Source organism: Peromyscus maniculatus, chromosome 11 (assembly GCF_049852395.1).
Source record: "Peromyscus maniculatus bairdii isolate BWxNUB_F1_BW_parent chromosome 11, HU_Pman_BW_mat_3.1, whole genome shotgun sequence".
Lineage (NCBI taxonomy): Eukaryota > Metazoa > Chordata > Mammalia > Rodentia > Cricetidae > Peromyscus > Peromyscus maniculatus.
The window spans coordinates 104,113,779-104,136,756 of NC_134862.1; the positions used below are offsets into that span (position 1 = coordinate 104,113,779).

Consider the following 22,978-nt stretch of genomic DNA (forward strand, 5'->3'; position numbering starts at 1 on the left):
CCTTGATCTTTGGCAACATTGTCTTCCTCCTTTTATTCTTCCTGTCCTTCTAAGATTTTATATCCCATTATCAATAGGAAAGCCTTCTTTCTTTTAGAGTCTGCCAGATGGGCAACCTTGGATTCTAATCTTTGCTCTGCAAGTTACTATGTATATTGTCTTAGAACATTAACCCCTAAGCCTCAATATGGAAGGAATGGTAACTACCCCATAGCTTCATTTTAGGAGTTAAATATGCATCCATTTAATATGATTAGCCATGGACCACTCATTACATATTAGTAAGTATTATACATATGAATAACTGATATGGGCTGGAGATGGCAATACATGGAAAGAACTTCTGTGTATGAGAACTCCCAGGATGTATCACATTCCTTGTTCATATTCAGCTCCTCCTCAATTTGAACGGATGTGCTTGTAAGGGTGCACAAACACTCACACAAACACATGTCCCTTCTTGATTTCATATTCCCTCCCAAGAAAATTTATTTATCCACCCTGTTCATCTTATGCCCTCTTCCAGAACCAACCCTTAACTCTGGTCCTCCAACACCCCATGGCATTGCAGGCTCTCCAAGCCCTGGTCAGACTTACCCTTGAAGCAAATTGGTAACTCTGGCTCCCATTTGTTTAGGTCATGACACTGCACACTACTGGCTCCTTCCATGCTAAAGCCAGGCTGACATTTAAACTCCACAATATCCCTTAAGGAAAACAAGCTTTTGTTTTCTGACACTATGAATGCATTTTCAACATGAGGAGGTGTACATTTCTTGAGTTCAATGCACTGAGGAGGAGGGCCACTCCAGACTCCAACTTTCTCTTCATTGCTGGTACAGTGTAAGGATGCCTCACCCACCAGGTTAAAGAGCTTCTTCCCTCTTGCATCAGATCTGCAGCGATAGGTAACCACCGTTCCATAATGATAATCTTCTGAGGTAGTAAGTAAATCTCCATTGGCAATGGAGGGGGGATCCTTACAAGAAATTACTGGGTGAAGAAAGCAGATTAAATTTTATTTAAATAATGATAGGGCAAATCTAATGAATCACTGAATTGAAATATTTATACTCATTATAAATGAATACAAATGTTCATTAAAAGCATTTAATATTTATTGACTTGTAGATGAGTTTTAAAATATTGCTATTCAGGTGCACACAGTAACATTTGTTCTGTCTTTCCTACCTATTTCTTATAAATACATGCAGTTACAAGTACAATCGACTTTTTCATTTGAAATAGCTCTTTGATTATATTACAGAGTTTATATCAGTTTCCAGATTTTTCTTCTTGCCTATTAATTTGCAAATTTGTTGTTAACTGAAAGGAAGATTAAAAAAAACATTCACTAAGAAAGAATAAGTGGTGAATGAAACACAAATGGATAGTACGAAACATATTTTGAATTCCTTCAAGTATGTAAGAAAATTGGTGAAACTGTAGATTACTATATACTAAGCATTTGAAAATGTAATGGATAAATGAAAATACAGACCATTAATATTCATTCAAAAATATGTAAAATGCTGAATTTGACCAAGAACTTTTAAGAATATAAAAAAAAAATCACAAATAAGATCTTTCAAATTTTCAAGTAATACACACATCCAAATATAATTTCAAGTACTTTGAGACATGTAAAAGACAAAACTCTCAAGTTTATTATGAGATGGGTTTTTATGACATAATTCACTAAAAAAACTAAATATACTTAAAATGAAGAAAGTGTTTGGCACTGGGCTGCTGTTCCATGGAGAAGGGGGAGCCGAACCAATAGTAGGGAACCAAGAGTCTACTGAACTTGTGATGGGCTTACCAAATCAAGGGACAAAAACTGGAGTCCAGAGATTCCTAAACAAGGAAGTCCTGGTAATATCTTGTAAAGAACCATACTCTTAGAATCAGGGTTGACTTATAACTGCTATTTCCAAGGCTGGAACTCTTCAAGTACTGTAGATGGCCAAGAAAAATTAAAATTCATGATACTGAATCAAAATAGTGCCATTTGGGCAGTGTCCTAGAGCCTTGCAGAAAAAAGAAATGTGTTCTCTGAAGAGTGTGGGTTATTGCTGTGTTTTAAATATGGGTAAATTTTCCTCAGAAACAAAGCACTAAAGGCTTGGTATCCCAGGTGGCATGAATGCAGTGGAACTTTTAAGAAGTTGGCCTCCTGGGAAATGCTTAGGTCACTGAGGATGTGAACTTGAGAAAATGTGGGACCATGACTCTTCCTCCCTCTGCTTTGGCTCATCACTTCCACATGCCCCTGCCCTGAGATTTTGCCTCAGTAGAGGCCCAGAGCAATAGAACTACAAAATTAGGGAATATACCCTTCAAAATTGTCAGCTGAAATAAATACTTTATCATACAAGGCAGTTGTCGCAATTATTTCATTACAGTGATAAGCAATTGACTTCATTAATTTTGTGTTTGTCTCCTTTATATTGAGTCACCTACAAGCATGTTAACCATTCAAAGAGAGTCTCTCTAACCTTGCTCATCCCTCAAACTTCAATCACGGTTTCTCTGTAATTCAGTCTGCTTTGTTGTTATAGCAGGGCTCTAGCAGACCTAATAGTCTAGTTTTGGCCACTGGTCCCCAGGAAGCCATTTAAAGAGATGGCAAATAGCAGAGAAGGGAGAGTTATTCAAAGAGAACACACAGGAAAAAGGAGGAGAAAAGGATGCTCACTGATCCCAAAGCCTGTCTTCTGGGTATTGAAAGGAGCATATAGAGGAAGAATTGGGACAAAGGACAAGAGTTACTTATGATTAAGCAGTACTACCTGCTCTAGGTATAGTCTCCTTTCATTGATCATTGTCTCAGCTCTGGTCCTACAAGGTGGTCTGAAGAAGACCTTACTGCTGGAGAGAACAAGGTGGTTCTCTGGAGATTACTTCTGTACCAAGTATCGTCTCCCTCTCTTGGCTAATTATATATCAGGGTAAGGGGTTGGGGTGGAAGGAGGCTGTTCCTCATGATTTTGCAGATTCAGACACTAATTAACAATTCATCTCGGGCTACCTTTAGTACTCTAAATAGCCACTCCTTGTCTACTTCTGTGTCAGACCTAATATTCTGTGACTAACAGGAAAAGACATATTTTGGATATATTAACATAACCCTGGATTCTACTAATCAGAAGTCTAGGAATACCATCAGGCAGCATCTGAGGTCTAGCAGAGGTTTCTCTGCTTTACTTCAGCCCACCTACTTAATGTTTCCATCAATGTATTTTAAAAGCACCTTGATTATTTTCTTTTGTTTTGTTAATCTAGAAACTTTGTGAGGAGAAATTCCTGAAAAGAAGCTGTGTGTGCAGAGACTGGTTGTGGCTGATTAAAACTTCAATACTAGAGAGATCAGGATGTTGTAGGTCCAGAGGCTAATTACCTATCTTGGGCTAGTTCTAGCCTTCCAGAACAGCCATTCCTTCCCTACGTATTTGTCTTAATTAACATTCTGTTACTAACAGAAACCTTTTGGGATCTATTAACAGAGATCCTAGCCTGGCTGTGCCTCCTGAGTGCTGGGATTAAAGGCGTGTGCCACCACTGCCCAGCAGGGTATATGTTAATTTACAATATTCAATGATTACAGTATTCAATGATTACAGAAACAAGACAAAAATATTTTTATTTTCTGTATGCTCTGAGGGTACATGAAACACATGAAGTAAAACAGAGGCCAGTCAGTGTGAGGAGAAGGCCCCAGAGTGACCTAAGGGACAAATCTCTATTGGAATCCCAGTGTTGGTCAGGCCAAGTTTCCATTAACTAGTGTGTATGGTGATATTTTATTTGTATTCAAATGTTATTTGTATGTTAATAACTAAAGTTGCCCAGGTGTCAGAGCTATTAGCAAGCCATAGGAAAGCAGGGCAGTGGTGGCGTTCGTTTGTTATCCCAGCACTTGGTTAGAAGAGCTAGGTAAGTTTCTGTGTGTTTAGGGATACAGCCAGTATTGGATACACATGCCTTTAATCTCAATACCAATCATAGAAAACCTGGAGATCTATGCAGACAGGCCGTGACGAGGTGGTCATGTGGTTGGGTTTACAACCAATGAGAAGGCAAAACAGAAACACTATAAAAAGACAGACACACAAGAAGTGGTTCTGGTTCGGAGAGGTAGGACCACCGCAGGAGGAAGGGTAAGGTTTTAGCTCTTAGCTCTGACCTCTTGGCTTTCTTCTTTGCATTGGTTCTGTGTTTCTTATTTAATACGACCATTGGTTACATCTACAAGTGTGTTCAGTCAAAGTAGGCACAAATTCTAAGAGGATATGCACGTGGGTGAAACTTCTGTAAGTAGTGGGGTTTAGAAGAGCCATACAGTATCTTTTACCTAGCTGTTCCATAGAAAAGTGGTCACCAGGGGGTGGTTGTATGAGTCAGATATCTGGAACAAGCACAACAAAGAAGCTGGGGGAAAGCAGAACAAGAATTTCCTTCAAGGACGACTAATTTCTACTCCTGGTATGAGAAAGCTATCAAGTAGTTCCACTTATCCATAGGAGACACAACCAAAACCATCACAGAAGTCTGAAATTTCAGCTAGTACCAGGCCCTAAGATATTATTTAATTTATGCTATTACTCTCTCTAGTGCTCGCCCTAGCCATGGTCCTCTTACTATTTTCATGCTTTCTGCACTTTCTTCAGGTTATATATTCACATCTGAGTTTAATTCATTCATGGGGAATATAGTTTCATTTTCAGGAAGATAGATGGAACTGGGCATCATCTTGTTAAAGGAAATAAGCCAGACTCAAGAAGGCAAATATCACAAAAAAAAAAGAAAGAAGAAAGAAAGAAAGAAAGAAAGAAAGAAAGAAAGGAAGAAAGAAAGAAAGAAAGAAAGAAAGAAAGAAAGAAAGAAAGAAAGAAAGAAAGAAAGAAAGAAAGAAAGAAAGAAAGAAAGGGAAGAAAAGGAACATCCCAGGACAAAGGAGAACTTAAAGGAAGTTGCAGTTGTCTTCTGTCTTAGAGTTCCTATTACTGTGATGAAAAATCATGACCAAAAGCAACTTGGGGAGGAGAGTTTATTTGGCTTACATATCCGGAAACATAGTCTAGTGAGAGAAACCAAGGCAGTAACTCAGTTTGGGAAGGAACCAGAAGGCAGGAGCTGATGCAGAGGCCATGGAGGGGTGCTGGTTATGTTCCTCATGGCTTCCTCAGCTGGCTTTTTTATAGAACCCAGGACCATCAGCCCAGGCCTGACACTTCCCACAATGGGCTAAGCCCACCCACATAATTAAGAAAATGCCATACAGGCTTACCTATAGCCAGATCTGATAGAAGCATTTTCTCAATTGAAAGTCCTTTATTCTCAAATGACTCTGGCTCATGTCAAGTTGACACTAGCCAGAACATCTTCATTTACTTGAAGAACAGATTATACAAAAGCGATTTTAATAAAGATTTAAAAAATCCCTTATAGGGCTTTATGTTTACAGCTTCCTAAAAGGCATGAGGCCCTGGGTTCAATCTCAGCCCTCCAAAAATATACATATAATTCCAGAGAAAATATGAAGTACATGAGTCAAGGTAACAGAAATAAAAATTTCAACTTACTCTGACAAGTAGGTGTCTCGTTATCCCAAGCAACATTTTGATCTGAGATTACACATACAGCAGAGGAGGAACCAATGAGGCGGTATCTACACACAGAATAAAGAATGTTAATTAATCCATAAGTAATTGCCTACTTAAATTGCTGCTTCCCAGAGATTACTACCTTGGAAGCTTTAGGACATTTTTTTTCTTGTCAAAGACCATGAGTTCTCAAATCTTACATTCCTCTTTGGACTTTTTGATTTTCATCTTCACGATTCGCAACTAAATGAGATTTTTCTTTTCATTATCTTATCATACAATCTGTACTTTGTTTATACAAATGTATAGTTATTTCCTATAAGTCTTATTTTAAAGATATTACAAGCTTCCTGAGGGCAAAGTAAATGCCATGTGTATGTGTGCATTATACTAATATCTATGAATTAAGTTATACTGTGAAAGCATTAATGTCAATGCCTAGATAAGGGCAAGATTCATTATCCTAGAATCAAGGGACTCCAATCTGAACAAAGTTGAACCAATTTTTCCTACTTGATTAAAGTTAGCAATACTCAATTAATATGCTACAAATTGTCTAGTATGTCATAAAATAAAAACAATTCATGACAATTATTTCACAGTAACTTAACTCTTATACCTACTTTGTTTTATACATAAACATGTCATTTTGGGAAGTACAACTGTAAACGGCTATGTTTTATGTTTACATTTAAATTCCACTTGCTCATTTTCCTATGGGAAAGAGACCTTTTCTGCCCTCCCCCCCCTGCCCACCCCACATACCTTCTTCTTTTTTCTTTTTTGTGCTTTTGGTTTTTCAAGACAAGGTTTTTCTATGTTTTTTTTTTTTTCTTTTTTCTGGCTTTCCTGGAACTCATTCTGTAGTCCAGGCTGGCCTTGACATCCAAATGCTGGGACAAAAGTCATGTGCCACCACCAACCAGTGGGAAAGAGACTTTGACACAATTTTACATGTAGGCTTATGTATTTTCTACCACAGCAAGAACTAAAATAGACACAAGATCTCTTGTTCTCTCTATTTACTGTGACATTCCCTTTGTGTCTTCCCATTCCTGATTTTTCTTGCACATTCTTATTGCTGGTAATCATTTCTATAATTACATAATTTTTAAAAAATTATATAAAGATTCATATAGAATGTAACCATATACAATTAGCTTTCTACTCAGCACAATCCTAGAGATTTATCAAGCAGTCCTTTTTGTTATAGAGTCCATCACATGGATGCACCATCATTCATCTAACCATTTACCTATTGTTGGACATTTGAGTATGTCCAAAATCAGGGAGATCCATAGAGAAGTAGGTAGTTGTACAGAAACAGGACAGGGCACATTTTCATTTAAGAATGATGAAAATGACTTTGTGCTCCTAATCTTATAGAAAAGACTGCCTTTCTCCACTGAATACAATGTTAGTTGTAGGCTTGTCATATGTGAAAAATATATGACATGAAACTATAATACTTCTATGACTAATTTTTAGAGAACTTTTCTAGTGATGGAAAATTTGAATTGTTTTTCAAGTCTTTTCTTCTTCTAGCAATGACTATGCTTTTACACCTCATTCTGTCAGTGTGATATATCACATTTTCTTTGTACACTGTCAAGTGAAGCTTGCATTTCAGGGATAAATCCCACTTAATCATGATGTATGACAGTGTGTATGTTGTATGAGCATACATGGGGTCTGTGTGATAATGTGCCTATATGTGTGTACAAGAGGAGCTCAGAGCAGGATACCAGGCATCTTCCTCTATCACTCTCAGTCCATTGTCTTGAGAAAAATCTCTCACTGAGCTGAAAACTCACTCGTTTGGCTAGGCTGGCTGGCCAGCAAGCCCTTAGGATCTGTCTTTCTCTCATGCTCCTAGTGCTGAGATTACAGGCATCCATTTTACATGGATGCTGGAGATTCATCCCACTCACCCCAGTGTATGCACTTGTGAATTCTGTCTGATAGTAATTTGTAAAGAATGAATGTTTATAACATGTTTATTAAGGATACTGGCCAGCAATTTTCTTCTGTTGTCAAGGCTGGTTTGGTATTAGCATAATACTGGCCTTGTAACACAAATTAGAATCCAGCGGTGAAGCCCACAGGTCCTAAGGTTTCCTTTGTTGGAAGGTTGTGGTAAGTAATTGGAATTTATCTAAGTATTTATCTTTTGCCTCTTTAGCTACATTCAACTATATAGCTTTGCTCTCAAACATGTATCTGCAATGCCAACTCAGAGTCATCACAGCTTCTTCAGCTTCTTTCTCACAGTTAGATTCAGGATTCATTAGCAATGCAAAGACTGTGCCATCTGGTTTCCTAGCTTTGGTTTCTCTGAAACTCTTCTCTAACTCTTTGTGGTTTCTCTCTCTATCTCTCTCTCTCTCTCTCTCTCTCTCTCTCTCTCTCTCTCTCACACACACACACACACACACACACACACACACACACACACACACACACACACACACACACACACTGGTTGTTTGAAAAAGAATGGACCCAAAGTTTCATATATTTGAATGCTTAGCCATCAGGGACTGGCACGACTTGAGAAGAATTAAAAGGATTAGGAGATGTGGTCTAATTGGAGGAAACATGTTACTCGGGGTGGGCTTTGAGGTTTCAAAAGCCCCCACACCAGGCCCAGCCTATCTGTCTGTCTAGCGATCAGGATGCAGCTCCCACTTACTGCTCCAAGCCATGCTCCCCACCATGATGATAAAGACTAACCTCTGAAATTGTAAGGAAACCATAAGCAGCACTCTTCCATGGCCTCTGAATCAGCTCCTACCTTCAGGTTACTGCCTCTTCTGAGTTCCTGTCCTGACTTCCTTCAACATGAACAGTGATTTGGAAGCATAAATCAAATAAACCCTTTCCTTCCCAAGTTGGTTTGGTCAGGGTATTTCATCACAGCAATAGTATCCCTAACACATACACAGAGAGTGGTATGTGTGTAATGCATAACCTGGAAGTTAATATTAGTAATTAAGAATGTTTTAACAAAAAACTTTGTATTTGCCTCAGCCAGAGTCACCAAAAAAAGAAGTACTATCTGGTAATGGTAAGCTATTGCCATTGAAACCATGATAAATACCTAGTGAATTTATTGTTACTCAATAAGTTCTGATATTATGAAGAGACAGAAACGAATTAATCTTTTTCTAACACAGTATATTCATGGCAGTGGTCTAATTTTTTACATGTTTTATAAAATGTTCTATGTACACTTGAGAAAAATAAAGCTTCTTCTGTTATTTGATGGGCTGTTTCATTTATAACTGCTCCTTTTTTATTGAGTTTGATGAATGATCTGTAGTGGGTAGCTGTTCCAGCTTTGATCTGGAAGGACCAACCCCACTGAGGCTTCCATAACTGTCATGCCTACAAGGCGGAGCGGAGAGAGGACCCTTGAAGACCCAGGATCTGAATGGGCTGGCTCTCTTGGTTCCTGGACCCTGGATGCTGGAGGCAGACCGAGCAGTTTTCCAGAGAACACTGCAGGACTGTGCTACACCTTTCCCTGACCCTGTAACCTATCTCTTCACTTGTAAGTTACCCCACAAAATAAACCTCCCTTTTAACTACGTGGAGTTGCCTTAATATTTTAACCAATAATGATCTATCTATTGTTGAAAGTGGAGTATTGAAGTCCTGTACTAATATGGTATTGCTTTCAATTTCATCCTTCAATTCTGTTAATATTTGCTTTACAAATTCATGTGCTCTGATGTGAATATGCATTTTTAATTGTTCCATCCTTTTACTCAATTGACCATTTTACCATTCTATGGCTAGAGTGCATCTAGTTCCTCTGAGCTTAACATGACCATCACCAACAATTAATTGTTGTAATCTATAGGAGAACTTGGCCTGCAAAAATAAACAGAAAATATAGCTCACAGCTAGGTCAGCATGCATTTATGGAAGGAAAAGGAAGGGTCACAAGACCCTCACCAGAAATTACTGGTGCCATTCCCTCCTGCCCCAACTACCTACAGTCATGAGGGTTACTAGGATTTAGAGGAGGCAGAATATGGACTGGAAGGTGGAATACTTCAGTAGTGTAGCTTTTCCTGAGTTATCCATGCCAAGGGTGGGACTTTTTGGTGATGAAGTTGCCTTTGTGACAATCATTCTCCTGCAAGTAATACTGATAAATACATTGATTCATCAAGCTGTACTTGAATAGAATCTTTTCTTTGATCTGTCATTGCCCTCTTTACCTGTGTGAATAGCTAGCTGTTTCTTTACTTTATCCAAGAAAAAGTTATACATCCATGATATTGCCTATTGTGATAGTTTTCCACTTAGTTTCTCTAATAATTAATGATCACCCAGATTTATTCCACTTGACATTTTCATGGAGTATCATTTCCCTTCATTTGCTTTCATATTATGTGTCTTTAAAGCTATAACTTAAGTTTTTGTAGGAAGTTGCTTATTGTATTTATTCAGCCACTGGGATTTTTTTTAATAGAGCATATAACTAATTTTCTTTTCAAGCAAATTATTTAGAGGTAAGGAATGGCACATATTAATTTTGTTTTCTGATTGATTTCCAGTCTGTTTCCATTGTTTTTCACTTGTTTTCTTCCTTGGTAATTTGATGATCCACTGGTAATGGTTATGTTTGATAACTTTATCTTTGTATATTTACTACAAGTAATCGTTGTGATTAGTTCAAAGCTGACAAAAAGACCTTATAGTAATAAGAATGTTGAAGCCGATGGCATCTTAACTAAGGTGGTGTGAAGGAAGAAGGGGGAATAATGAAAGAGGAGGGGGTTAAATAGGGTGGAGAATGAGAAGGTAAAGACTGTAGAGAGGGATAATTATCCTAGTCTGTCTCCACTGCTGTGTTAGAACACTGATCAAAAGCAACTAAGGTGAAAGAAAGTGTTTAATTGGCTTACACTTCCATGTCACAGCCCAGCATTGAGAGAAGCCAGGGTAGGAACCCAACCAGGACCTGCAGTCAGGAAAGCAGAGACCACAGAGGAGTGCTGTTTACTGGCTCACTCTCTTGCTCATACTCAGTCAACTTTCCTATAAAACTAAGGACTGCCTGCCCAGGGATGGCACCATCCATAGTGGGCTGGACTCTCCACATCAACCATCAATCAAGACAATGCCCCACACACATGTCCACAGGTCAATCTAATGGAGGCAATTCCTCAACTGAGATTCCTTCTTCTCAGATGTCTCTAGTTTGTGTCAGGCTGACCAAAACTAACCAACAAAATAACACTAAAGAACTTTGAAAAAGTCATATAGAAACCTACTACTATAGAAGATTTTTAAAATACATACACATATAAAAGAAGCTTAAATGGAATTACCATATTACCTGGGGACAATGCTTCTTACAGATACCATAGTATATTAAATAAAAAGCCCACAGTGTCAGGTATAGGCTGCCTCTTCTTGAGTTGTCAATCAGTGGAGTCCCATAGATGCCCCCTCAAACATAACAGGCTATTACCATTGCTCTTGGTGACTTTTCAGGACTTGTTGGTAAGACCCTATTGCTGAAGTAACCACACACTTGAGTCATAGAATATGAAGGAATCAAGGCGGTACTAACCTGGAAACTTCATCCCTATTGGCTGGCTTTCATGGTACTTGAATGTTCTAGGTACCCTACTATGTGTGAAAAGTCATCAACTGTCTTACCCAACTATAAACTCTTCAAGTGACAATAATTACTGGCATGGCAAGATATGCCTGGTCATGCAATACTGACACAAATATTAAAAATAATATCACTGATTGGATCTAAGGCCTGCTACACAAATAGGAATTCATACCTGGTACTGTTAAATGCACCAAAAATCAGAGGTTGGCTAGTTCATGCCCTAGAGGAGACTCCAATAATATTCTTTTGCCAAATAAATATAGTAATAAACTGCATTGTAAGGTCTTATCTTTACACCCATAGATTCCACTGGACAATGTCCAGAGAATAAGGAAGTATAGGGTGGTCAGCTTTAAAAAGGACACCAATAACATATATTCTACACCCAAGGCTCAGGGATCAGCATAGAAAGAATGGCAAAAGGATTCTAAGAGCCAGAGATAGTGGTTGACTGCTAAAGCACAGCGTTTTCTGGCCATGACAGGAACACTGCACACATGAACTCACAGCAGCTGTGACTGTGTGCATAAGACCTGCCCAAGATCAGGCCTGCCAAAATCCCAGAGTGGATGGCGAAGGAGCTCAAGAAGTCCCAAACCTAGCTGAGGAGCTGTTGGCAATTGATGGCTGCTGTGGGAAGGAGAGTAAATTTTCTTCAGGGAGGTAGTCCCTGATAAGTTACCTATGTTTCAATAGATGGTCTTATACCCGGTGAATAGGCAGCACTAAGTGGATTCAGTGAGTCACGGTACTCTAATGGGATCTATAAATTGATTTGTTGTTAGAGTCTTCAGACATATTGGCCTGTTGTCTACTTCAGAAATGTATGGGAACTTCCATTTCTTTGCAATTTTGTCAACACTTCCTACTGTCTTCCCTTTAGAAATGTTTTCATAGGCGAGACAGTATCTCAGCATGGTTATAAGTTACATTTTGAGGACCATATGGAGTAAATATCTTTTTATTATAGTCCATTTGTGCATTTTCTTTCAAGAAATGCTTAATCCTTTGCTTGTTTTATGCTTTGTTTTGTTTTGAGACAGGGCTTCATTATGTAGACCTAGCTGGCTTGGAATTCACTATTCAAACCAGACTGGCCTTGAACCCACAGATTTATTTGTTTTTTTAATTATGTGTACATGTGGTCTTGTGTGTGTACATGCAGTTCCAGTGAAGGCCTGAGTGTGTATCAGTCAGTTCAATGGAGTACAGGCTGAAGAGATGCCAGGAACCGACCCAGGTCCTCCGCAAGGGCAGACTATACACTAAACAATTGAGCCATCTCTTCAGGCCCTCCTTTGCCTATTTTAAAGTTATTTGCCCTTTCCCTGGAGTTATAAGAATTCAGCTGGGCAGTGGTGGTGCACACCTTTAATCCCAGCACTCGGGAGGCAGAGCTAGGCAGATCTCTGTGAGTTCCAAGCCAGCCTGGGCTACCAAGTGAATTCCAGGAAAGGTGCAAAGCTACACAGAGAAACCCTGTATCGAAAAACCAAAAAAAAAAAAAAAAAAAAAAAAAAGAAAAAGAAAGAAAGAGGGAGAGAGAGAGAGAGAGAGAGAGAGAGAGAGAGAGAGAGAGAGAGAGAGAAAGAATGCTGTGGATATCGGATATCGCTCTATATAAATAAAACACTGGCCAGTGACCAGGCAGGAAGTATAGGTGGGACAAGGAAGAGAATTGAGGGAACAGGAAGGAGGGGGAGACACTGCAAGCCACCGCCAGGACAAGCAGCATGTAAAGATGCCGGTAAGACACAAGCAATGTGGAAAGGTATAGATTTATAGAAATGGATTAATTTAAGATATAAGAACAGTTAGCAAGAAGCCTGCCACGGCCATACAGTTTATAAGTAATATAAGCATCTGAGTGATTATTTTATATGTGGATTGTGGGGCTTGGTGGAACCTGGAGAGAAGCCCTCCAGCAACAAATGGCGCCCAACGGCTCGAGTTCCCACCTTAAACCTGAGAATATTTAATAACCAATTATGAATAGAGCCAAAACCAGGTTCCTGCTTCATGTCTCATATGGGTAGCTACACATTGCAAAACGCGGGTTTGAACTACTGGCGGGTTCCTGGCATGTGTGTTTGATCGACAGTATGGCGGTAATGAGGCGTCTGCCAGGGGCACATTATGCTGTGTGGTAGATTTAGTCTTTACTAGTATTAAAGAAAAAAAAAAGGTTTCTGGTCTACACTCTGCTTTGATAAAAGCGTAGACCCACTATTTCTGAGACTTGATGGCTCACAGAACTGGCGGAAAATGACATGTTGGGAAGCTGAAGTGGGCGGAGCCAGCAGCCACAGCACCGTTTCAGTCTTAGAATGCTGCAGTTTAAAGCAATAGGCTCACAATAAGACTGATTCAGATAAAATAGTTTACAATGTGTTTAAAATATAGGTAGGCTTAAAAGAGATAAAAAAAGATAAATTAATATAAAAAATCCACGTAAAGATGAATATTACACAGAGAATCTGGATTGTGTTGTCTTTGGGATTTTTAACTACAAAAAAAAAAACATTTGATTGAAAAAGATGTTGAATTAAACCAATATGTATATTTTAAAGCTACCTTGACTTCAAAATTTGGATGTAAGGATATGTTGCTTTGGAAAAGAGGCTCTGCTTTTGTTTCTACAGAAAGCCAGAGGCTATGGATTTGTTCCCGATTAAGATACATCAGGTTTCACCAGCCAAGACCCCCTGAAAGGTCTCCGATGACACCATGGCCCAGATAACCCAACATCCAGAGCGGTTTCAAGGCAACTGGCTCACACAGCCTCACAGACTACCCCATAGGCCTAAAATTTTCTTTGCATTCCCATAAGATACAGTGCCCACCTCCAGCAGGAAGTAGGAAGAGATGCTACGCCCAAATTCCCAAATATACCAAGCTGACTTTAGAGGTGGAATTGGCTTACTCCCCCTCTATACCCAGAAATATTTAAAAAAAAAAAAATGGTTAAGAGATTCTTGTGTACCAAATCAGAAGAGCCCTCTGGTGTGGGACACAGAAAAACCAATATTTTTATTTAAAACAGGTTAATTATAAATGCAATCTCTTTTTAAAAAAGAAAAGGGGATATGATATAGATATATAGGATATAAAGATAAGAAAAAGGGTAGATTAATGAACCTACTTTTAAAGAACAACAACTTGTTTAAAATGTTTTACATTGGTATAGATTTTAGTTTATGTTTAAAATGTTTTACTTTTTTTTTTTTTTTGGTTTTTCGAGACAGGGTTTCTTTCTGTAGCTTTGCGCCTTTCCTGGAACTCACTTGGTAGCCCAGGCTGGCCTTGAACTCACGGAGATCCGCCTGCCTCTGCCTCCCGAGTGCTGGGATTAAAGGCATGCGCCGCCACCACCGCCTGGCTTAAAATGTTTTACATTGGTATAAATTTTAGTTTATTGATACAAGCTTAAAGTTAATTTTGTTATCCTGTATATATATATTTCTATTCTTGTTTGAGGTATTATGTTTATGTAACTCATTTAAAATTGTAATGGATAATTAAGAAATAGATTAATAATTAGTCATCTATGATAATCATATTTATAGGTATGCTAGATAAGTCTTCTAGGTATACATACATATATTTCAGATACATAGGTAGTCTTCAAACACTTCAAAGACCTACAGAATATGGCATTTAAAATGTTTTAAAAATTTAGACGTTCTGGACAGTGAGACATGTCTGCTCCTGGTAGCACTGAATTTACTTCGGAGAGGAGGATGGGCATCAAAGACACTCCATATGGAGTTTATCTTCACCTTGGCAAAGATAGCCATTTGGGCAAGAAACTGTTCTTGCCTGGACTGTTTGATCAACTGGACATGCAAGACCCATGGAAGGATGACCACTAAACTTGCTTGCTTGACAAGATGGTCCTTCAGGTTCCTGCTTCACAGAGAAAACTGCCAGACATTCTACAGGACACTGAAAAAAATGACAGAGAGACTCTAGGCCTGTGAGCTAAAGACAGATGCCCCAACTTTACAAAGGAACATTAGATGACTGTCCAGGCTGTCAGCTGTCTCTGTCTACCCTGTAAGACTCCCGAAAGTTGCTTACATCCTTCTCCCATTTCTCAGGTAATATTATATCCTTCTGAGGTCTATGATGTGGTTGAAGACTAGATAGTTGCAATTTCCTCAGTTATGATAAAAGATAAGTTAGATATAAAACCTTAAATTCACAAATATAAAATAGATAGGACATCTTCTTTAATATTGTAACTGTAATTCTTGCTCGATAATTGTTTTGTTATATGTAATTTTACTATGTTAAAGTTAAAACCTTCCTTTTTAAAAAAAGAAGAAAAGGGGAAGTGCTGAGGATATCGCTCTATATAAATAAAATACTGGCCAGTGACTAGGCAGGAAGTATAGGCGGGACAAAGAGAGAGGAGAATTGAGGGAACAGGAAGAAGGAGGGGGAGACACTGCAAGCCACAGCCAGGACAAGCAGCATGTAAAGACGCCGGTAAGCCACAAACAACATGGCAAGGTATAGATTAACAGAAATGGGTTAATTTAAGATATAAGAACAGTTAGCAATAAGCCTGCCACGGCCATACAGTTTATAAGTAATATAAGTGTCTGAGTGATTATTTTATATGTGGATTGTGGGACTGCAGGGCTTGGTGGAACCTGGAGAGAAACCCTCCAGCAACAAAAGAACTCATATATTATGTAAAAATCTTTATAAATTCTATGCTTTAGAAATATTTTTTTCTATATGTGTTGTCTCAAAAGTGTTCTTTGAAAAGCATATGTTTTAAAATTTTTGAATCCCTAAATATCATTTTTATTTGACTCTTATTAAGAACAGAAATTTAGAACAAAGATTTCTCACAGATAAATCTTTATAAATTCTATGCTTCAGAAATATTTTTTTCTATTTGTGTTATCTCAAAAATGTTCTTTGAAAAGCATATGTTTTAAAATTTTTGAATTCCTAATTATCATTTTTATTTGACACTTATTAAAAACACAGATTTAACATTCAGAATAAGGTTAAGGCAAAACTCTTACTCTGTGTTGAATAATGAGGAGTGCTAACATCAGCAACACCATACCTGGTAGGACTTCATGCCAGACATGTTCAAAGAGTGATTTCTGTGGTTAAATTGTGTTCCCTAAGTGATATTCTGATCCTGTAAACTCGTATTCCTGTCAATTTGACAGTATTTGCAAACAGGACCTTTGCAAATATAATTAAGTTAAATTTAGGGTCTTTAGAATGGATCTTAATCCAAATAACTGGCATCACTATAAAAAAAGAGAGAACATTGAATATAAATACACACAGAACAACAAATAAACACAGACACAGAGAATAAGCAGTGATATAGATAGACAGAAATTAGAGTTGTGCTCTACAAACATAGGAAGGCCTAGAGCTTCCAGAAGCTGGAAGAGGTAAGGAAGTTCCCTCCCCTAAAGACATCAGAGGGAGCAGCATCCTGCCAACACCTTATTTTGGACTTCCAGACTCAGAACGAACTCCAACAATTTCTCTCATTTAAAAACACACTGGTAGTCATTTAGCAACCTTAGCAAACTAATAAAAGCTGTGAATTTAAGACCTGTTCTTACTCAGAGCTCCCTAGGCTTCTCTCCTAGCAACATTCATGCTGGATTTCAGAAGTCTGTGTGGTTAGACTGTACCATCTCACCCAGTGGGTGCCTCACTTTCTATTTATGTTGCCATAGTTAGGAACATCCCCATAAGGCTCCTAGATAAAAGGCTTAGTCTGCCAGGCTAAAATCTTATTGGGATGTGGTGGAATCTTTAAGAGGTGGGCCTTAAGGGACAAAGTTAGCTCACCAGCTGTATGCCTTTGGAGAGGGTACTGAGATCTTATCCTCTTTTTCCTTTCTTTTCTTCATGTCAACCATGAGGTGAATGGTTTACATGTTTTCCATGTTCCTGCTGTAATGGACCATGCCACCATAGACCAACGCAAGAGAGTCAAGTGAACATGAACTGAGATTTCTTTAACTATGAAGTAAAACATACCATTCTTCCTTTTAATTAGCTCAATTATTTTGTTATAATAATGGAAAGCTGCTAACATGTGTTGTCTTGATTATTCATCAGGGATAACATATCTTTTCCACCTAGTCATGTAATATTTTTGTACATTTCAATCAAGAATTAAGCACTTACACTTAAGCCTTGTAAGGCTAGGCAACATTCTGATGGTGTGGACTCATTGTAGAGCACTTACCTAGCATGTTTAAAGACTTGAGTACAACCTCTAGCACAAAACAAATCAAAACACAACCAAAAACCAAATTAGGAAGTAACAGATTAGATGTCTTTCCTGAGACCTGCTGAGAAAGTAGTACTACTGTTCCAGAAGTCTTGAATGAAGAGATGTTGTTGTCAACTCACCCTGGATTACAAGTATAATTAATACTGGATCCAAACCGAATGTCTGTGTGTACATGTACTATGCCATTCTCAGGATCTTTAGGAGTTTCACATGGTTTACCTGTGAGATAGAAACAGAATTTTGGAACCAAGTAAAGTAAACTAAACTTTCCTTAGTTTATGAGGTTCTAACCTGACTGTAACTTACTCTAGAGAGCATACATAATTGTAATATTTCACAGATTTTTGCCACTTTGAGGAAACTTAATCAGACCCTACTTTCCAAAAGAACTCCTATCCAAGTTCCTTCCTATTTTCACATGATGACTCCCCAAAACATGTTTACTTCATTTATTCCCAAAGCATTCCTCTGAGTGTTCCAATTCACAGACCTCAGAGTCTAGGATTTTTTTAATCTCTTAGTTTTAAATACACTTTTCTTTGCTTCAGAATCACTAATTACTTAGTGACACCTGTTCAAAGTTGGACACACTAAGTGAAATATCCTGAGGATATTTTCCCTCAATCATGCCCTGTGATGGTCATTATTATTAAATTTATTAACAATTGAGAAGACAGAAGCACAGAGTAAAAAGATATGACCTACAAGAATGATCCAATGTACCATACACCTTAGATAACATTATTAATGGCATGTGTCATAATTTTAAAATCCAGACAAACTGAAGCAGACCCTACTATTTGTCACAAAGTATCTACGGTTTGTCAGCTTCCTCTGCAGTTACTCACGTATACATATATCTTCAGCACTTGTCCAGTCTGAGTTTTGTTGGCAGATGATGGAGAACTGCCTCTTGAAATATCCTGGGCGGCATTCATACATCAAAGATGTTCCAATGGGAAAACTGGATTCATCAGTTTTATTTAGACGGCTGGCAAATGAAAACCATGGTGGGTCTGTGCACTGGCCTGGAAAATGAGACCATAGCAACATTACTTTTAACGGAAGAATTTCTAGTGCACCTTTTCTTTCTCTCCAATATACTTCATAGATGTGATCAAAGAAGGAAAATAATAATAGTAATAAAAGGAATGATTTCTTTAATGCTTATTTTTATAAGGTTTTAAAATAACTTTACTTAGCATGTATGATTAAAGTCTCTACTTTAAGAACAATTTTCAGATTTATTCATTATTTATTCAAAAACTGAAACTGTATTTCATTTTGTGAATGTATTTTCTGATACATGTTTTTATTTCACTTCTAGATTCAGTTATCTTCCCATAAGGCTTAGCAGAATTAACTTAATTACCAGTTAGGGTCAAATAATAAGTAATCAATAATTATCTGCTGGAAAAAAAATCACCTTAATTTAACTTCAGAAATATTACATTTTTTTTTTTTTTTTTTTTTTTTTTTTTGGTTTTTCGAGACAGGGTTTCTCTGTGTAGCTTTGCGCCTTTCCTGGAACTCACTTGGTAGCCCAGGCTGGCCTCGAACTCACAGAGATCCGCCTGCCTCTGCCTCCCGAGTGCTGGGATTAAAGGCGTGCGCCACCACCGCCCGGCCGAAATATTACATTTTTGTTATGACTTCTTTTCCTTCTCAGACTCTCAGTTAATTAACTCAAGTACAAGGGGTGGATTAAGGCATACAAAAAATTTGAGCAATGTACTTCTAGCTATTTTTTAAACTGATTGCATCTTATTTTGCATATGGCCAGCTTTGGTATGTATGCTAGTTTAAAATTATTTTATATATTTCCTCATTTTGGTGGGTCTGCTTGTTCTGTTAGATGCTAAAAAGTCATGTTCAAATATTCTATTTGATTATATACTTGTTGATTTTTTTTCATTTTGTCTACCTTTTTATACTGTATGATTAGAACATGCAAATTTAAACATATTTCATGAGAGACTAACCTTTATCATAATAAAATATCTCTAATTTGATGTTGTGTGTGTGTGTGTGTAATGTGTCTGTATTTGATCTGAATACAAATATTCATGATTTTGCATTGTGTGGTTGCATGATCATATACGTGTGTGTGTTCAAATATTCTATTTGATTATATACTTGTTGATTTTTTTTCATTTTGTCTACCTTTTTATACTGTATGATTAGAACATGCAAATTTAAACATATTTCATGAGAGACTAACCTTTATCATAATAAAATATCTCTAATTTGATGTTGTGTGTGTGTGTGTGTAATGTGTCTGTATTTGATCTGAATACAAATATTCATGATTTTGCATTGTGTGGTTGCATGATCATATACGTGTGTGTGCGCGCGCGCACGCGCGCGCGCGCGCGCACGTGCACACACATGCAAGGAAGCCTGAGAAGATGCTGAAAATCATTCCTCTATCAACTCTTCCAATTTTCTCATTGAAGCAGTGTCTTTCAGTGAAAAACAGACCTTGCTGATTTGGCTAGTCTTGCTGGCCAATTACTCTGGTGATCCCCTTTGTATACCTTCAGAGGCTGCCACACTCAACCAGCATCAACATGAGTTTCTGGGGATCTGAACATGAGTTCTCATCCTTGTACAAGTACTTTAACTGCTATCTTTCCTACCCTGTATCAATAATTTTAAATAGAAACACATATTTATTAAAAGACAATAGTATCATAATGCCATTTAACAAGCTTTAAATTGGTTTGTTTTGACATGGTGTTTTCCATCCTTTTATATTCACCTGCCCTGTCTTGAAATATGTGTTTTATTCCTTTTGTTTGTTGTAGCAGGAGTCTTAAAAGTTCTTATTAATAAAATCAAACCTGAGGCCAGTTATTGGGATGAATGCTGGAAGGTCAGAGAAGCAGAACAAGCCACAGCTAACCTCACCTGGCCACTTCTCAGCTGATTTGTTTTCTCAGACTGGAGGCCTCTGAGTCCTCATCCAGAATGAGTCTCAGCTGAACTGTGCTGCTCAAAACCTAAAAGCTTAACCAGCCAAATGCTTAACCAGATAAATGTTTCTAGTTTCTGGTCCTCACGCCTTATATACCTTTCTGCTTTCTACCACCACTCCCTTGAATTAAAGGCTTGCTTTCTGGGATTAAAGGCCTGCATCACCATGCCTGGCTCTTTCCAATGTGGCCTTGAACTCACAGAGATCCAGGGATTTCTACCTCTGGAGTGCTAGGATTAGAGGTGTGAGTGCCACCATTTTGTAGCCTTTGTATCTAGTGGCTGTTCTGTCTCTGAACCCAGGTAAGTTTCTTAGGGTGCACAATATATTGGGGAACAAAATACCACCACACTTTGTATTACTGTTTTACTGTTGAGTCATTATGACAGACTTTTCAAACTTAGGCTACAATGTCTTTAGAATCTCAGCAATTTTTAATGACAGTCTAAAAGAATATATAACAGTTCCATTTATTAAATATGTTCAAATAAGATAGGTTCATATCACAATTATGCAAAGAGTTTTGAGGCCTTATGTAACGTCTCAAAATCTGGAATCAAACTGAAACCACCCATTTCATTTTCTGCTCCAAATTAATTTTCATGTGGTACCCTTTCCATAGCAACTGTTAAAATCCAAGTTTACAAAATTCTGGCCTACTATGATCCATCTCTGGAGCCAGAAGCTACTCTGAACTAGTTCTTGTAGTGCATACAGTAACTGAAAGAAATCAAGAATTGTTGTTTTCATTGCAATTTTAAAATCTTCCCATGCTGGTGAGTCTTTCTCAACTTGACACAAACTAGAATTACCTGAGAAAAAGGAACCTCAATTGAGAAACTGCCTCTACAAGACTGGCCTGTGTACATGTCTGTGGGGTTATCTTCTTTTTTTTTTTTTTTTTTTTTTTTTTTTTTTTTTTTTTTGGTTTTTTCGAGACAGGGTTTCTCTGTGTAGCTTTGCGCCTTTCCTGGAACTCACTTGGTAGACCAGGCTGGCCTCGAACTCACAGAGATCCGCCTGCCTCTGCCTCCCGAGTGCTGGGATTAAAGGCGTGCGCCACCACCGCCCGGCGGGGTTATCTTCTTAATTAATGATTGACTTAGGAGGGCCCAGCTCACTGTGTGATGCTGTTCCTGGGCAGGTGAACCTGTGTTGTAGGGGAACAAGCTAATAAGTAGTATTCTTTTGTGATGTCTGCTTCCAATCCCTTGAGATCCCTGAGTTTCGGCCTTGGCATCCTTCCCTCAGTGATGAACTATAATCTGTGAACCAAATAAACCTATTTTTCTCCCATAGTACATTTGGTTACTGTGTTTATCATAGCGACAGAAAGCAAACTTAACACTTTCAAAGTATTCCTGTGAGTCTGCCATGGCTCCAATGCTCCCTTAGCCCATAATTTCAGACATTTGGACACATGACAACTTCTTTAAATAGGAACTGACTATTAATATTTAATAAAATTAAGGTTAAATCTACCATCTTACTGTTTCTGTCTTTTGTGTTTCTGTTCTTTCATTTTGTTTTGATTAGTGATTACATTTGTTATTCTTACTTTTATTTTACTTTTGTTTTTCTTTCAAAAATAACATGATCTCAATAAATAAACATCTACTAACAATATAATTTCCCCAACAAGAATCACAGAAATGCTGACTCCATCTACTTCCAACCTTTGTTCTATTACTATCAAACATTTAAATACGATGTGTATTTTAAACCACTGCTAATCATCTTCAGTACTAATAATGTATGCTGTTTGCTGAATGTTACTTGCTACTAGGCTGGATGCTAAAGGCAATCGACTCCCTCATGTGGCTGAACTGCTATCTATGGTTTGGATGTAAATGTCCATCACTGTCACTCTTGGATTGCAGTGGTTGGGGCTGTTTTGGAAGGTGGTAGAATCTTTGGGGCATGGGACCAATCTGGAAGTGTGGGACAGTAAGGGCATGACTTTCAATGATATATCCACTTTGGGGTCAGGCCAGTGCTCTCTGTTTCCTGTTCTGCTACCAAGCAAGAAGCCACCTGCTATAGTCTCCCACTGTTGCAGATGGAGGGGCTCCATTTGCCATGCCTTCACAACCAGCATGGACTGAACACTCTGAAAACATAATAAGTTTATTCTCCTTTAAAGTATTTACATTAGTTATTTTGTCCTAGTGGCTAGAAAAGCAATACACTAAGTAACTACTTCCCAAAGATACCCATGTTCTAATCCCTAGAGAATGTGAACATGGCATTTTATGATAAAGTGGCTTTGTATGTATTACTAAACCTTTTAAGATCTGCCAATTACCCTGGATTTTCTGGATAAACACTAAATGTATTTACAGTAGTCCTTTGGTAAGAGGTTTGCAAGAGATGGAAGGATATTTGAAAATGCAAAGCTGCTGGCTTTGAAGTACAGCAAATAGCCATGAGCCATGAGATGTAGGCAGCATCTGGAAGCTGGAAAG

At 38.0% G+C, this 22,978-nt stretch overlaps 1 protein-coding gene across 4 annotated transcripts in view; it reads right to left on the bottom strand.

Moving 5' to 3' along the window:
- Cr1l (complement C3b/C4b receptor 1 like) overlaps positions 1-22,978 on the bottom strand; it is a 109,752-nt gene that overhangs the window by 80,500 nt on the left and 6,274 nt on the right. For 3 of the 4 annotated variants that reach the window (XM_016005286.3, XM_006986758.4, XM_006986757.4), the window contains exons 2-5: positions 18,385-18,564; positions 17,656-17,755; positions 5,586-5,671; positions 598-993 (exon numbers count right to left, since the gene is read on the bottom strand). In XM_016005286.3, coding sequence (XP_015860772.3) covers positions 598-993; positions 5,586-5,671; positions 17,656-17,755; positions 18,385-18,564 — 762 coding nt within the window. The remainder of the gene's footprint in view (positions 1-597; positions 994-5,585; positions 5,672-17,655; positions 17,756-18,384; positions 18,565-22,978) is intronic. The other variant, XM_042258894.2, reaches the window with a different exon arrangement.